Source organism: Heteronotia binoei, chromosome 9 (genome assembly GCF_032191835.1).
Source record: "Heteronotia binoei isolate CCM8104 ecotype False Entrance Well chromosome 9, APGP_CSIRO_Hbin_v1, whole genome shotgun sequence".
In the NCBI taxonomy this organism is placed as follows: Eukaryota; Metazoa; Chordata; class Lepidosauria; order Squamata; family Gekkonidae; genus Heteronotia; species Heteronotia binoei.
In genome coordinates, this window is record NC_083231.1 from 30,318,325 (window position 1) to 30,336,328 (window position 18,004).

Sequence of the window (18,004 nt, forward strand, 5' to 3'; positions counted from 1 at the left end):
ACCAGCAAGCTGGGTACTCATTTTACTGACCTCAGAAGGATGGAATCTTGAGCTGGCTACCTGAACCCAGCTTCCACCAGGATCAAACTCAGGTCTTGAGCAGAGCTTGGACTGCAGTACTACATCTTACTACTCTGTGCCATGGTGCACATAATTATATTCTGCATGTCAATGCATCAACATAAGTGCTCTGGAATTGTGAGCCATTCACCGCTTGAAGGAACCATTTCTGCTTGATTAAAAATATATTGTTTGGTTTCATTGAGAATCTAAAAAACCACCGTTTGTTACTTTGAAGGAAAAAAAAAGATATGATGCAGAATGGTCCTGAGCGCTGTTCAGAACTGATTTGTATGCAAAGGAAAATTCCCATGCCCATCTTTTTCCAGACAGCAACATGGACTGGCATGGAGGGTCTCAAAACCTGTTCTAGCTATGTAGGATGCATTGCCATGCAACCTGCAGATCTGCTCCACTGACAGTGGCTATTTCTCCTAGTGCAAGTGGAGGAAGTCTCCTTGCCCCAAGGAAAAGGGCCACTGTCAGTTGAATGGATCTATGGGAGCCAACGCAATGGATATAAAAAGTAGTCTTATTCTGCCAAGCTGTACTTAAAGCTGAGCAACCTAATGCTTCATGTTCAGGTGCTTTAAAAATCTAGCTCTATTTCTCCAGACTAAATTTAGGGCAGAATGAAATAGTATGCTATCCTCTAAATCTTTTTTTTCTTTTTAGGATTAATTTTAAGGGGCTTTTTTACAGGGCATAAACTCTGGAGTTTTTAATCTGTAGGTTTTTGCTATTTAATTTATGTTGTGAGCCCGTTTATAGGAAAGGGTGGAATATAAGCCTACAAAAACAAACAAACAAATAAACCAGTATAAAGCAGAAGTGCTTTAAATCCCCTTTTCTTTCCTGGACCATCGTAGTTAACATTCCCTGTTATGAGAGAAGTATGGATCCCACAAGCAGCCTAGGAGTGGAAATTTTCAGAAAGAAAATGGCTCAAGAGAAAACGGTTAACTTTTGGAAAGTTTCCCAGGTAGGAATAAAATCTTTGAAAGTCAGGGAAAATGGTTGGAGAGGAAGGGGATTAACAGCCCCACTCTTCTACTTTTGTCCCCTTCAAATTACAGCTCCAGTAATAGCATTTTACAAAACAGAAAAGAGAAACACCCTTATAAAGAAAATTATAAGCTACACATAGCCAGTATATTGGCCCTGAGTTATTCCTTTTCAAAAACATCTCAGAAAGAAACAACATTAACAGGCTCCTGCAGACAGCTGGCTTTTCTAAGGGTGACATCTCTCAATATTTTGAGTGGTTTATTTGGTGGAACTTCTAATAGCTGCTTTGAAAGCTAATGCCAATTGTTTGCTTAAGACTAAACCTCCGACTATTTATCAGTCTAACGAGGAATTTGTCTGCCAGCAGGATATCAACTTGATTCTTTAAGTTTTTGTTTTGACATCATTCTTGTATTTTTCAAGTCCCCTCCCCCCCCCCACCCATGCAAGTTATCCTAAAAATGTCTACGTCAAAATTTTCCTTTAAATAAAAGATTCAGATACTTCTGTTCCCTTTGACTTTTGGATTCTGGCAGACAGACAGAATTAACACTAGTTCACTGGTTATACAATGACTGCTGATTTGTCTGCTAAGAAAAAAAGATGGATTGTTAAGGCTAAGCCTTTAGAATTCTAAAGGTATAATACCCACAGCATTAAAAGTAGCAATATTTATCAACTGTAATGGGGAAAAATGGAGTGCGCATTTAAGTAACAAGAAATTATTACTGTTTCCTTGAAACAACTGAGGTAGAAAAACTAAAATGCAAGGCAGGCTAAGACTGTCAGCCACTGTCTTAGACAGATCAGACATAGCAAACAGTAGGGGTGCTGAAGTAATTTGACAGATTTAATTTCTGATGTGGATATTGTAGTTGCACTGCTGTAGACAAATGTCCTAGATGTTACTAATGTCTCCATAACTCTATGTCGCTGCTGGATATGCAGACTTTTGCACATGCCACTCATACATACAAACCAGGTAGAACTGGATGCATATAATCTTTTACAACCTCAGAAAAACTGACAGCCTTTCCTTTTGCAGCCAGCTCCCAGAAGCTGTTTCACACTAGACTTAAACTGACAAGGATGTTAAAATCCCTGATTGTCTTCACCTGTAGGATGAAGGGACTTGTTAAATGTATTCCTTCCTCCTCTGCATCAAGGCTTTACTATCATGCTGAAATTGACAAGGCACCATGGTCTTCATCTCTCCAGTAAAGGGATAGCTATGGACAAGGTTCCAGAATCCTACCAATTTTATCACAAGCCTGAATGGTTTGCACCGGAGATTCAGACCTGCACACTACATTTCATCTTGTGGTGGAGGGAAAGGCAATTTCCCCTTCTCGTGGCCTATGTTGCTCCTCAAGCTGGAGATCCACCACTGTACAGGAGCACAACATCAGGGGAGCACACTGGGAGGGGGTAAGGGGGGAAGTGGCTTTCCTCTAGTATAACTGGGCTTGAGTACTTTGGATTCAAGCCTCAATATTCAATTAGAACTGCACATTCCAAGACCAATGACTGGCTGCATAAGCCATTGTGCAAGCAATGGGAGAAGAAACCACAGATGAGTAAAAGTTGGTCAAAAATTCTGTGGATGTTCCAGACTCCCTTCTTCAGATATCTGATATCAAGGGAGGGTGTATTGAAATGGCAGGAAACACTACTGAAATAAAGAGAAAGTCCACACATCGGACAGCCAGTGGTTTTGAAACCTGGCCACGTGGAGGCATTAACAGTATGAACAGCTGCCTCCATTGTCTACATGCACAGCTGCCACAATTTCTACAGTTGTGGCAATTTGAAAAGAAAAACGCCTGCATGATCACACCAACAGCACAGGTGCTCGTTCTACTCTCATATAGTGGTGCAGGTTACAACTGGGAGGAGCATGGTTGCAGGTAAAGCTGTGAGCCCTCTGCTGGCCCTACATGATCCCAGATGTCATTCAATAGGTCGCTGGACCATCTCTGCAGATTTTACAGTTTGCCACTGGGAAATGCTTACTTAATGAGTATGCATGGACAGCTGATATTGCAGGAATGCAGGGCAGAAGCTCAGACCAGTGGGTTGGATCTGACAACACATCAGTTCTGCTAGCAGTGGAAGCCTCTTCTGGCATAAGGTACTTCCTCTTGATGCAAGAAGAACCTCTTCTATCAGAGTCAGTAGTCTTGCAAGGGGGAAGGAAGGTGCACCTTCATCAGAACAGGGCTGTGGGATCCAGCTGTCTACGAGGTAGATGGGAAAAGGCAGCCTGCATGAAAGGGGTTTCTTGCAATTGGCAGGCAAGGTGAAGTGTAGACTATGTTTGAAAGCAATTGCTTTATTTCTGACCGCCCAGGGAGATAAACAGTAAAAGCTAAAGCTCCCAAAAGTGTGACTGAAACAGCCAAAACTGCAGACTAGCGGAAGCTAAAGCAAGAAGGACTAGAATGGAGAACTAGAATGGAAGAGAAGGAAAGGGATCTTCTTTCAGCCCCACCTACCACACAGGGTGTCTATTGTGGGGAGAGGAAGGGAAGGAGATCGTAAACTGCTCTATAAATCCAATCTCTTCTTCTTCTACACCAGTTTGGCTTCCAAGTTTCTTTTCAAGTGCCTCTCTGCTCTGCCATTTATTTATTTAATTTACTTATAAAATTCATATCCCACTCTTTCTTCCCCTAATGGAACTTGGGGCAGCTACCAGCATATAAAACACACCCAATAAAAACAATACAAAAGGTGCAATAAATAAACTTTTAAAATATAAAACAATTACAAATCTATCCCCATTAAACTCTATCCACTATCAAGCAGGGAGGCATGTAGGGAAGGTGAGGACACATCTAAAGCATACCAGCTGACTGGTCAATCACAGTCACCCCAAGGCCACCTGAAAAAGAGCTGTCTTGAACGCCCGTGGAACCTAGGGAGGTCCTGCAAAAAGTCTGAAACCTTTGATACTCTCACCCTAGAAGGAAATGTAACAGCTGCTCCAGAAGAGTATTGCCATGTTGAAAACTGGAGACCAGGAAAACGATTCTCAACTATCTTCCCCACTAATTCCTAATTTAAGATTTGGAGCTGTTCTATTCATCATGCTGAGTGAGGTGGTGTGATGATGGGCTATACCACTTCAGATTGCAGCTGGGGTATCAGAGTCTTGATTGTTCCTCATGACATAAAGCCCCCTTCATGCAGAAAGTTATATACCTCTGCAAATCTGCCCCGCCTCATCTGCAAATGAGTTCTTGCTGGACTTTTTCTACAAAGAAGCCCTATGTGAAACAATAGTGACATAAGGGATGTGTGGCCTAATCTGCAAATGAGTTCCTGCTGGGCTTTTTCTACAAAAAAAGCCACACACACACACACACAGAATCATTTCTCACTAGTCCAATCCACGGAGCAGGCATTTATCAAGAAATAGATTTTGGCTTCACCTGCTCAAGGTGAACCTTATTCAAACTCTCTTGATAGAGTATTTTAAGTACGTACCCTTAAGTCATGGCAAAATTAGATGTGACATTTTGAGCACAGGGAAGTGTCGTGCATACTGCATAATGGCAGCTTTTATGATTATGAGAGGGCATTGCCTAAGTAAACCTTTCAAAATGGCAAAAGAACAATAAATCAGTGCTGGATTGGAGATGACATATGAAAAGGGAGTTGCTCTTGAAAAGTTGAATTCTGCAGCTGAGGGTACTAAAAGTTTTACTCTGTAACAAGCTTGGGCCAGATTTTTATTTTTTTTAAACCTCTTTTCTGCCTATGAAAATGTCCTTCATTCACATAGCATGGAACATCTATTCATAGCTGTTGCAAACACATTAGAAAATAACTTTTACTGTGCAATCCTAAGAGTTAACAACATTCTAAGCCCACAGTAGTCAATGGGCTTATAAAAGATGAACTCTGTTTAGTGCTGTATTGATGGTGATGGAGAATCTAAGGTTCTTCTCATTAAAGGACAGCATAGTAGAATCATATAAACCTCAGACATGTCGTCATTGGTACAGCAGCAGTTAATTTTTAAAAGGTCATTGTCAGGAAGCCCATTATTATATTACCTACCCGTTACTTTCAGTCTGTCGGCTCCAATGACGATCTCTTCTTCATCGGCAGAGAACAGCACCCTCCCGTCTTCACTTGAGCTCACTTCAAATCTTTTACATTGGGCTTCTACAGCATCAGCTCCTACAAGAGAGCAACCAGAATCTGAGGTTAGGACTCCAAAAGCTCCAAGCACCTCCATACCTTCAGGGGTTTACTTCCAGTTTTCATTGCAGATCCAACTGCACTGAAAGGCAGAGCTGTCCTTCCAGCAGGGCGTTGGGGAGAGCAAGAAAGAGCTGTGGTATTTTTTTTCTTTTTAATTTCAAAATTCCACATCTCATGCCAATTCTCTACAGACCTGCTCAAGGTAGCTCACAAACTCAAATAACACAGCAAAACCCTGCAGCAGAAAAATGGGCATTAATGACAAATGTGTAGTGGCTGGAGTGTGCGGCTAAGATCCAGAAGATGTAAGTTTAAATCCCCATACTGCCACGAAAGTTTGCTGCGTGCTTTTGAGCCAGTCAGTCTAAATAGGGTGGTTATTGTAACAATAAAATAAAGGGAGAATTATGTTGTAAACCTTCTGGTATCTCCACTGAGGGGAAAAACACTAAAACGATATTAATAACAGAATACTCAAGTGGACTGTAAAACAACTTTGAAAAGATAAAACCACTGAATTAAGAACTCAGGACTTTTTGGGGGGTGGAAGCTCACAGGAGCAGAGCTCTACCTGGGCTGGCCAGGGATCTGGCTGGCACAATGGGGAAGGTGTGGGGAGACAATGTTAAAAGCCTCCTTAATGGCTTCAGCCTTCCCCAGCGCGCTCTGGGGAAGGCATGGAGGAGCTCCTGCTGGGCTTTTTCTACACCCCCCCCCCAACCCTGTAAGAACTGATACAAAAATAAATGTTTTGGCCTGGCCCCTAAAGAAAAGAAGGGTATGTGCCAGGTGGCCCTTAAGAAGAAGGGCATTTCCAAGGGATCAGGAAGTCAGCAATAGGGGTGGGCACTCAGTACAATCTGAGCCAAAAAAATACCCAATAACTACCTTACCTGCATTTATCAGGTAGAATCTCAGCCAATCACTGAGGGGGCTAGAGATTTGGTTATCTGAAAAAAGCTGCTCTGAAAAATCCCCAAATCCCAGTTGCAGGGCATTTAAAGAGTTCTCAGTCCCTTCAAATGCCTTTAGAGTGAGTCTTTGGAAAGGCCTTTGGAGTTCACTTGCCACAGCATGGAGTTGTGCTGTGGCTTGGAGAAGGCATTTAAAGAGACTGCATCCCTTTAAACACCTTCCCCCATCCATTGGAAATAATGGAAGCTGTGTCACCTCCTTCTGGTGCTCATAGACTTGGACCCCTGGTCCAATCTTTTTGAAATTTAGGGGTTTTTTTGAGGAGAGGCATCAGCAGCTATGCTGCAAATCTGGTGCTTCTACCTCAAAAACAGGCCTTTCCACAGCTCCAGATACCCTTGGATTGATTCTCCATTATAGTCTATGGGAACCATAGTGTATAATGGAGGCAAAAAAAAATAGGCAATCCTGAATATTTCTTGAATCCCAACACCATGCTGCTATTGGAATTTAGGAATACAGGGAAATATTGATATTTTTCAGTTTCAATATACCTGAACCCAAAAAATACATTTTTGTGTGTGTGTACACCCCTAATCAGGAGCTGAACATATGAAGCTGCCTTATACTGAATCAGACCCTTGGTCCATCAAAGTCAGTATTGTCTTCTCAGACTGGCAGTGGCTCTCCAGGGTCTCAAGCTGAGGTTTTTCACACCTATTTGCCTCAACCCTTTTTTGGAGATGCCAGGGATTGAACCTGGGACCTTCTGCTTCTCAAGCAGATGCTCTACCACTGAGCCACCGTGCCTCCCCAATTAATAGGTTTAATTCCATGAACCTGCTTTGCTATTGGTGGCCCTTTTGTGTAGCACAAAAAGCCTTCTATAGAGGTTCTTTTGCTGGTGGGAGACTCCTTGCAGCAGAGGAGAGCACCCTCTTAGCAGAAAGTGCCATGGTGTCCAACTGAATGAGCTGAAGCCCTATGCATTTGAATCCCATTCATAGCAGAGGATTTTAGAGGTATGTGTGCAAATTAAATACTTGACACTTTTATTCTTGAAGGCCATTAAAGATGCATTCTTCAGGTAATTAATTTCCATCTTGCAAGAGAGACCTATTGACATAGCTGGAGCTGAACAAAACGAAGTGGTTCATGATTGCAATTTAACTGCCTTCAACACTTGTTGACTTGTACACAGTGACTCTAATCAAGAGCTGTTTGTATCAGATCAATATAAAAGTTTCCCTTAAAAAAAGAAGCAACTATTTCACGACAGATAAATATCAAAAGCAATTTGCAATATGAAGTGCGTATGTGAGAGATAACTGTGTGGCACAGCAGTTAGTACTGGACTAGGACTGAAGAAACCAAAATTCAAATTCTTTCTCAGCCATAAAGCTTACGGGTGACCCTAAGCCAATCAGTCTCTTTCAGCTTAACCTATAGGGCTGCCAAGCTCCCATCAGGTGTGGGGGATCCCCGCCTGGGAGGGCCTCAACCCGCCAGCAGGGAGCAGGCTGCTAGGGGGGATCCTTGCCCCCAAGAGCCCTGTAAGCGCACACCATCCTCGGTGCAAAGACATCACCTGGAAGTGACATCATCATGCTGGGGACATCGTGCTGGAGACGCTGTAGGACCACTAAAAACTCTATGGTATCATAGAGTTTTACTGTGAATCCTAGAGTGTTTCTGGTGTGACACTCTAGGAATTGTGGTAAAACTTTATGGTACCATATAGTTTTATTGTGAGTCCTAGAGCGTCCCTGGCGCGATGTCCCTGGTGTGACCATGTCCGGATGATGTAATCGTGCCACGCGAAAGGGACTTGGCAACCCTACTAACCTACTTTACAGGATTGTTGTGGAAGCAAAAAATGGAGAAGGTGACAATACGGATAATACAATTCCAGTAGATAGATATAGTTAAAGGGATATGACTGATTATATGCATGCCAGATACAGCTTTAAATTCCAGTTTAATGCCTGTCATGCATAGGGTAGGATCCAGCCCACTATTTTAAATGGCTGCATTAATTGGGGAGCAAAGAGTAGTCATGGCTCCATGTGATATATAAATTGTTTGCAAATCCAGGCTTGCTGCTGTGTGATATGATAAATGCTCTTTTCTCTAACCTCTTAAATAGGAACATCCCTGTGTTTGCGCCACTTTTCATACAGTTCAACCTGATTTCCAGATATGAATCTTCTTCAGAATGCAGGTACTGAAAATGAATGAGCCAAAACTGTTTCATCCTTGGTCATCCAGAAACTCCTTGTTATCCAAATTTACTGTTTGGATCTTCATGTAGCAATATGTCAATGTCCTAAGCAAATATCAGACTCATTTATCTAATGGAACATTTTGGATATATCCCAGCTCTTTTTCTGTTGTTCAGTAGTTTAAAATAAATCACAAAAGAACAATACAAAAAATGTTACCATAGAATTGTCTATGAATTTTGTAAAATATTCACTGCATCATACAGATATAATATATATATAATTCAAGGCTGAACAAGAATTGTACTGTTTAAAAATACTATAACTTAGAGATTGTTCTGCTATAAAGCACTGCAATATCTTAGAGATGAATTGATCATTAAGGTCTGGTGAAACCCCAAAGAACTCTGATGAGTGATTTTTAATATCACTCTATGTACATTTCAATTTTGTGTCAACAGGAACAACATATGTGATTTGGGCATGATACCAAGCCAAGCCAACCAGATGATAAGCTCAGGCCTGCATATACTGAGGATCCCACACTCATATGAACCACCATTATAATCGGTCAATCTCTTAATTTAATCCACGTGGTTCCCCAAGTGAAAATCCAGAAAGTCTGCCTTTTCCTCAGCTATTTGAGAAGCTGGTGTGGAGGAGCCAAGTCTTGTGAGTAATGAATGTGGACTCCTCATACGTGCTGGTCTGATTTTTAACTATTATTTGGAGCTATACCTTTTCAGTGACTCATACACAACCTGCTTGGCCTGAAAAAGATATTTCTATATTTACATTTTTACGTGAGCGTTAGTACACTTTAGACCACTAAAAAAGGCCCTCTGGGCCAAAATGCATTTGGTCCTGTGGTTATTATATATGTGTAACCCATTATTGAGATCCAGTAGTTATTTTACGTGCAGCTTACACTTGTTTGCTGCATACTATGTTCTGAGCTTTTATTTGCATTCTATGTATGTTGGTTTTAATCTTAATTTTTTGTGCACTCTGTAACATAGTTGTATTTTATTTCATGTCTTATCTGCTCAAACCTTTAGATTCCTGACTTGATTTTCAGGTTGATCCCCCCCCCCACCCCTTAATAAATAAAAGTATGCCATGGTCCAAAACCTACTATTATTTAGTGATCAGGGTATAAGGCTCCAACCCACAGAAATCCTATTCCATATGTCCACAAAGCTCATTTTGTGAACTTGGGCTGATCATTTACTTTCAGCCTAATTTACCTTTGATCTTTGCTCAGGATAAAACAAATGGTTGAAGAACAAAGTATGCCTTCCTAAATTCCTAGGGTGAAAAGCAGAGAGTGCTCATGCATGGACAGATGACAATGGAGGTGTCAAGTGATCACAGGCAGATGACAGCTTTTCACTTTTTAGGCCCCTTTTAAAATAAAATTAATGTCTCTTGACTCTCCCAGCCCTGGAGTTAAGACCATGCCTTTCAGTAACACCTTGCAAATGTAGTTTATAGTCATTCCTGTTTCTGCACATATTGTATTATTAAAACATTAAAATGGGAGGAATAGGTAGAAATAACATGAAATAACACAGTTTGGCAGCAAGCTTTGAGACAGATTTTGACCATTTGGAAAATCTGTAACCTGAAACAGAAACAAAAAGAGGAGTTACTCAGCTATTTGTGAAGCTGGTGTGGAGGAGCCAAGTCTCGTGAAATAAATGAAATAAAAGTTGAACAATGAAAACAGTCTTATGAAAACTGAGGCAAAATGGCAACAAGCTAGAGAAATGAAAAAGGAAGCACAGCATGCATAGACAAGGATAAGAAAAAGAAAAGTAAGCATATAGAATTTGCTAATCTAGATGTGTTGGTGTGTATCAGTCTGTATGATTCTTCCAATGGAACACTGTTTCTCTATCTGGAATAGGGAGAGGTGACTTCTGCTGATTCCCCCTCCTATTGCAGACACCCACATTGACCTGAGGGTAAACTGACCCCCATCAAGTCACAGCCCATTGACGTTGACCCTTGTAGGGTTTTCAAGGCAAGAGATGATCAGAGACAATGTGTCACTGCCTTCTTCTGCATAGTGATCCTGGAAATCCTTGGTTGTCTTCCATTCAAATATTAACAAAGGACCTTGATTAGCTTCCAAGATCTGATGAGACTGGGCTAGCCTGAATCATCAAGGTCAAAGCATCTAAAGGACAGTCTCCTCTTACATGCCCCCATTGGCTCTCTATAGTCTTCAGGCTGCCACTTACTGGTGGTTTCCCCACTTAAAGCCTGGCATCAACCAGACCTGTTCCTATATAATTGTAGCTCACACTTTGTGGGAATAGATTCCTTGAGGAGGTGATACCAAGCCAAGCTGTCATTAGAATCTTCAGGCGCTGCAAGACCACTTTATTTGCCAAGGCTAATAAAGGGGTACAGAGTGACTGCAGGCATCTTGGGAAAAGGTATCTGGGGTTTTAGTCTCTTTTGATTTCTGAGAGCCAGTTTGGTGTAGTGGTTAAGTGTGGGGACTCTTATCTGGGAGAACCGGGTTTGATTCCCCACTCCTCCACTTACAGCTGCTAGAATGGCCTTGGGTCAGCCATAGCTCTCATAGAGGCTGACCTTGAAAGGGCAGCTGCTGTGAGAGCTCTCTCAGCCCCACTCACCTCACAGGGTGTCTGTTGTGGGGGGAGAAGATATAGGAGACTGTAAACTGCTCTGAGTCTCTGATTCAGAGAGAAGAGTGGGGTATAAATCTGCAGTCTTCTTCTTCAGTTGGAATGCTTTAACTGTGCTGTATAAGCCACCTTGAGCCACAAGGAAAAGAGGAACAGAAATATTTTAATAAAGAATGAATTAAATGAACAATTTAAAAATTATCTTGGCTATGGATTTGTAATTTTAGCAGCTGAAGAAAAACATGCACCCATAGAAACTCCTTTTTAGTAAGAACAACAGAAAAAACAGACCTTCCGATGGCACTGTTTTCAATAAACAAGCAAAACAGATTAGAAGCAATAAGAAATTCTGAATTTGGAGGGAGAAAGGAAGGTGAAAAATAATTTTTAGACATGATGCGGGAGGGAAATAAAGTTGAGGATGCTGGTGGCCCATCACAAGTGATAGTTAATATTCAATTTTGCTCTGCGTTCCTTCAAATACTTTAAAAACTAGCAGAAACAATTAAAGATATGGAGATGCCTACTGTAAAACGATGATATGTGGATGGCTATTTTCCAGGCATGCAATCATTGCAATTTCAAAGTTTATAATCTGAAGTTAGTCTGAAGATAACACATATTTGAAAAAAGGTTTACTAGAAAAATCTTCACTGTAAAAAATAAAAGGCAAAAAGAAATGGTGGTAGAAGTCAGGAAGGAAGTCCTGCCTGAGGGGGGTAATAAGTACATTTTATTGGGGTCTGAGTTAGGCTGTTTGAGTTAGGCTGTGTTCAACTACAGTCAGGACACATTATCTTATTTCAAGATGCTGTAATGTTGGACAACACACCCAATTACCATGCTAGATTACACATGTAAGTCATTGAAATCCATAAATATAAACACAATTTCAGGAAGGAGGGGAGTTTATAAATGAATAGGACATGGCTTCCAGTCCTGAAAAACACAAAATACTCTACATCTTACAACAACACTACAGATAAGATTAGAATTTCAATAGCCAATTCATATACAAAAGAACCTCCTCAGGAAAGCGTCTCCATTAGCATGTCACAGCGTGGGGAACTCCTACAAGATAATTCGGCCCCTTCCCAGCCGAGCAGTCCATTGACTGCTGAGGCTGGGGGCCGCCCATTGCCTCCCCGCGCGGACAAGAGGCAATGGGATATCCCAGGAGGGAGGGGGCTGCCCCCTAGCACGCAGTTGAAAATCGCTCTCGGACGGGTCAGTCACCTGCAGGCTGACTGTAGACCGTCGGGAGCGAGGCGTCGACAGCTGGCTTCCACGCTTGGGAGCGTTGGTTGCTGCGCTGACGGCTGGAGCGTCGTGGAACGACGCGGGCGATTTTGACGGCGGCGGCTGCTTGTTCAAGGCGGTTTGAGCTCTCCAGGCCTTCTTGGGGCTTTCCCCTTCGTTCCCGCTCCCGTTTAGGCGTGGGCAGGCCTGACGTGGGCTGAACCGGCGGTCCTTCAGTGCGGCGGCGGCAGCGTCTCGGAGGCCGCGCGGTCGCCTTAGCCCTCCCCCCCTCTTTCCCCAGCTGGTTAAGGCCTCGGTAGGCCGGATTGAGGGCCGTCGGGCTCTTTGGGGGTGGCGCGGCAGCGTCTCGGAGGCTGCGCGGTCACCTTGGCGCCCCCCCTCCTCTCTCCCCAGCTGGTTCACGGCCTGGGTGGGCCTGATCGAGGGCCGACGGGCCCTTTGGGGGGTTGTTTTTAGCGGGGGAGGCGGTGCGGCTGCGTTGGGGAGGCGGCGCGGGCCTAAGGGACTGCTATTGGTTAGCCCACCCCCCCACACACGCACACATCATTGGTTTGTAGGCCTTTAACAGGCCCGATAGTGGGGGAGCCGGTCGTTAGGCCGGTGTTGTGAGTCGGGTGGTCGTGCGTCAGGCCAACATTGGGCCTGGTTCAGGTCCCCCTTTGGAAGGGATAGCTTTGTTTGTGTTGTTTGGGTGGGCCTACCTCCCTCCCCCTCTTACACCCCTGCGCCATTTAGCCAGTGGGCTCGTGCAGGGTATATAAAAAAAAAAGGGTCCTAAGAAGGGACAAGGTAACAAAAAAGGGAAACAGCCTGCCAAAAGACCTGCCAAGAGGCCGCTCCCAGAATCGCCCCCATAGGATGAGGGGGATGAGGCTCAGACGCGGCAGGCCATTATGGCTCAATTGGCAGCATTGGAGGAGGCGCGGGGTTTGGCTGGCCCTTCTAGGAGGGCCACAGGCCTGTTAGGATCAGGTAGAGCGGCCACCATCTCCTTTCAGAAGGAGGTGCTGGCTCGGCTTTCTGTGTTGCAGGGACCGGAAGGAAGCAGTGGTGCGTCGAAGGATGGTGTGCCGCAGGAAGAGGAGCAGAGCGAGGAGCCCGATGCGGTGGCGGTGGTGCCTCCTGTGGGTGAAGGTAAGTTACCCGTGCCACAGCAGGGAATGACATGGCCATGGGGCCCGTGGGGGCCCAATGTAGCCTCAGCATCCAAGCTGGCGGGAGGAACCCAGGCTGCAGGGGCCAATTACGCGGGGACGGTGCCACCTGTGGGGCAGCAGGTTGCTCCCAGTTTACTGCCGCTGGCAAGTACTTCTACTGCAGTTCCGGTGTCTCAGAGTTCCTGTTTTCCTTGGGGGCTAGCGCCAGGGAACGATGGTTACGGGGGTGGTCTTGGGACCGGTAGTCAGGGCCCGGCTTTGAGTGTGCTACCATGGGGATGGCAGCAAGCCCCGTCTATGTCTTCACCGTGGTCTGGGCATCATGGTGCAATCTGGGGGTTCCCACCTCACCCACCTGTTCCCTACGGTTCCTTGGATTTCCATGCTTTGCCCTTTGGGGATCCCGCCATGCCTCTCGGTGACCATCTTACTGCTGCGACCAGGGAAAAAATCCTTAAAGGCGAATACGTAGACGTATTCAGCCTGTTATATAGAGAATTGGAGAAGAAATCAAAGGACGAGCTTGACGAGAAAGATAAAGAGAAGCTCAAGCGTCGTAAAGTAGATAGAACGTGGGCAAATTGGCTGCCCGGTTTTCTCATTTATGCTGGTGTTATTGCCAGGGCCCAGCCGTGGAGAGCAGCTCCACTGTTCCAGTACTGTGACATTATATATCGTGCATATAATGACTTTGCTGGCAGGGCGTGGCTTCAATATGATGAGCAGTTCCGCATGCGTGTGGTGGTTAATCCTTTCCTTCAGTGGAATCAAATTAACCAGCAGCTTTGGCTGCAGCTCATGGCACCTGCAAAACCGAATGTTGGGGAGCGATCCGACAGCGGTCATTTGGTGCAAAAGTCAACAGGAACAACCTTTTCTGGGGCCCGCGCAGCCGTGGGGCAGTCGGTTCAGCCACGGCTGCTTTGCTGGGAGTTCACCTCCCAAGGTTGGCTCCAGGGAGTCTGCAGGATCCCGGCAAGTGCTGAGCGTCCGCATCCCAGGCTGCTGTCTGTGGGGATGGCGGAGCTCAGGTGAGCGGTGATCAAGTTGCCGGGCCGGCCGGGTCTGAGCCGTTTGGTTGGCTCACACCCGGGGCTTAGGGGGCTCGCCCAGTTTTCGGGTCAAGGAGGTGGTCGGTGTTGACCCCTGGCTTGTCCTGTCACCATGTTTTGCCCTTGCCGTTAAGTTAATAAAGTGGCCCTTTAACCCAACTTTGTGTCTGCCTCGTTATTCCGCCTGGGGGGGCAATGACTCAGCCCTACCCCACCTTCCTGAGTAGATATATACCTACCTACCATCTTCTTCTCATCTTCTGAGGATGCCAGTCACAATTGCTGGCGAAACATCAGGTATCACAATGCCAAGACCATGACCATGCAGCCAGGAAAATCTACAACTAATGAAAGCCTCTGACAACATCTTGGAGAATTCTTTCCTCAAATTGTCTATAAACCCTTGGGGGAAAAAACAAGCTACAGACAAGGGAGGTTTGGACACCGCTAAGTTCTATGATGATTCCTTTCAGCTAATGAATTAAGTAGCTTTAAGGAAACTGCCTGTTTTGGACATAGGGGTCGAGAGCACTGAAATAGCATGTTTAAGCCCCCAATTTAAAGTTTGTGTAACCATCTACACCATACGGATAGACCAGGGTCAGGTCATTTTCCCCAAACCTGTTTTGGGAATATTATGGGAATATTAAACAATCATTATATGTTCAGTTTTCCAGTTGAACATTCATTTATCTGTCAAGATAAAGGCTGATGGATCTCCATCTTTCAATATAACCATAAATCCTCACAGTAATTATTTTGCAAATGTTTTACAATGTTACTAAGATATCTTTTGAATTGATTTCCTGGATTTCTGTCCATTAAGATTTGCTGATTGTAAACATGCCTGAAAACAAAGGCATTTGGAATAATTTACTTTATAACCCAGTAGAATATGCTGCTCTAAGTGTTAGGTCCATAACCCTCCCCATTCTGATGTGGAAATCCATGACTGATGATAGGCTATTATCTGAATACAGAATCAGTTCTTCAGATCCCACTTAAACTGTTTGTGGCATTATTCATTCTCATTGATATTTCCAAGGACTAATGAGAAGAGGGGAAGCAATGCATTCCCAATTGAAATACGTACACAAGCACTGCAAATTTTCTAAGTGCCTGATAATAGTATTTAATAAAAAAAAATATTGTTCTATTATTATTTCAGTTCCATGCAGTACCAAATGATGTTTTTGGAGCAGCCACACATAGAGCACTTTGCAGTAATCTAATCTCAATGTAACCAAAGTAGATACCACAGTCGTCAGATCTTTACAGCTGCATAATTTGATTTTATTTTTTGCTGCCAAGTTGCAGTTGACTTATGGCAACCTTGTAGGGTTTTCAAGGCACAAGATGTTCAGCAGTGGCTTGCCAATGGCCTGGCTCCACGTTACAACCCTGGTGTTCCTCGGTGGTCTCCCATCAAATGCTGACCAGGGCTAACACTGCATAGCAAGAGAACCTGATCTAAATGCCCACTCTACGATGGATGTTCACTAGGTGGCCTTGGACCAGTCACACACTCTCAGCTTAACCTTCCTCACAGGTTGTTGTGAGGATAAAATGGATGAGACTGAGACCATTTTCACACACAGCTTACCATGGGGTCATGTTCCTGTTCTCTCCACAGCGTTCGTTGGATTTCCCATTCTCTGCACCAAAGTTACAGGAAGTGCCACGGCTTTTGCGTAGCAAATGTAAACCGCTAAAACCCAGTTTACGTTTGCTATGCAAAAGCCACAGCACTTCCTATAACTCCGGCGCAGAAAATGGGAAATCCAACAGACGCTGCAGAAAGAACAGGAATGTGACCGCGTGGTAAGCTGTGTGCGAAAACGGTCTGATATAAACCATTTTAGATTCCCATTGAGGAGAAAGGCAGAGTATATGTTTAAAATCAGAGAAGACCAGATGTGCAGGATTTGACAATATAATAGGTCCACTTCAAATGCAATGGAATACAATCTTGTCTAATTTCACTTTGGAGATAGGCCTCTTCTTTTGGGAATCTTTCCCCTGGGTTGAACCTGAATTCTATCTTGACTGGGATTGGGAGGCACTATTCTGCACCAATCCTGCTTGGAGAGTAGGTTTCAGAAGATAGTGCTAGGTTACCGCTGTTCAGCCACTTGGCCTTTGGCCTGTGTGTCCCACAGGGTTCCACCTTGTTCCCTATGCTCTTTCACACCAACATGAAACTTCTGGATGAGGTCATCCAGAGATATGGGCAGGATTGCCACCAATATGCTGATGACAACATCTAGGTTAATGCAGGAGCAGGGATTGAAGATGATACAGAAATGGTATTATACACCCATTAAGATGTATTATATTTCTAAATCAAGGAGTAAAAATTGTTGGAGGAAATGTGGAGAAATTGGAACTTTCAGTCACATGTGGTGGGATTGTCCCTTAGTGAAAAAATTCTGGGTTCAGGTTGGCATAGATTGACAAAGATTATGGGAAGAAAAATAAGTATATCTAAAGCAATGGCAATTATTAATTTGGATGGTGTGGGATTAAGATCAAAAGAGGATAGTAAATGGATTAATTTGATGTTAGTAGCAGCAAGACAAGTGGTAGCAAGGAATTGGAAAGAAGCTGAGGAACTGACAATTAATCACTGGAGGGATAAAATGAATAATATAATAATATTGGAGTATTTAACGATGAAGATACGAAGAATGAACGGGAACAAGAGGAGGGCTGGTTTAGAAAGATGGTGAGGTATTTGGAAAAGTTTAAACAATTTAAGACGATTGGTTGGTTAATAAGGAAATGAAAGGATAAGAAGTTTAAATAGCGGGATGGAGTTGTATTTGGATGAAATGTTAATAATTATAAATATATGGAATATTATAATGTATCTATGGCCTGGGACTCTCACAGAGGTGGAGTGGTGTTGGAATATATAACAATAAAATTATTTTAACCCCCCCCCCCAAACCCCAATATGCTGATGACACTCAGCTCTATCTTGCTGATCCCATGGAGGCTATAAAAACCTAAACAAGTGCCTGGAAGCAGTTTTTGAGTAGATGTAGGTTAATGAACTACAACAAGACAAAAGCACCACTGGTAGGTGGAAGGTCTGATCTGAGATTTAAGGTGTCATCCTTTCTATGGGGCTGCACTTCCCTTAAAGGAACAGATTAATAGTTCTTGGACTTAGCACTACTGCTGGATAAAAACAGATGGCTGCTGTGGCCAAGAGTGCCTTTTACTAGCTTTGGCTAGTTAGCCAGCTGCAGACAGGGTAGAAAAGATCTGGCCACTGTGGTATCTGCTTTTGTTACATTGAGATTAGATTACGGCAATGTGCTCTATGTGGGGCTGCTCCAAAAACTTTATTTGGTACTGAATGTGGCTACCAGGATGATGCCTCTAGTGCGTTGAAAGGGACATATCCCTCAAGTCTTGGTCCATCTGGATTGGTTCCCAATTAGGCTTGCCAA

The 18,004-nt window shown here is 43.8% G+C and overlaps 1 protein-coding gene and 1 non-coding gene across 4 annotated transcripts in view; both read right to left on the bottom strand.

The window, feature by feature from the left end:
• The window catches only part of SGCZ (sarcoglycan zeta), an 865,974-nt gene that overhangs the window by 64,933 nt on the left and 783,037 nt on the right, over positions 1–18,004 (bottom strand). For all 3 annotated transcript variants that reach the window (XM_060246399.1, XM_060246400.1, XM_060246401.1), the window contains one exon: positions 5,134–5,256. In XM_060246399.1, the coding sequence (XP_060102382.1) occupies positions 5,134–5,256 (123 nt within the window). The remainder of the gene's footprint in view (positions 1–5,133; positions 5,257–18,004) is intronic.
• On the bottom strand, positions 6,934–7,000 carry TRNAL-GAG (transfer RNA leucine (anticodon GAG)). Its single transcript has one exon. It is a non-coding gene; the product is annotated as a tRNA-Leu (tRNA).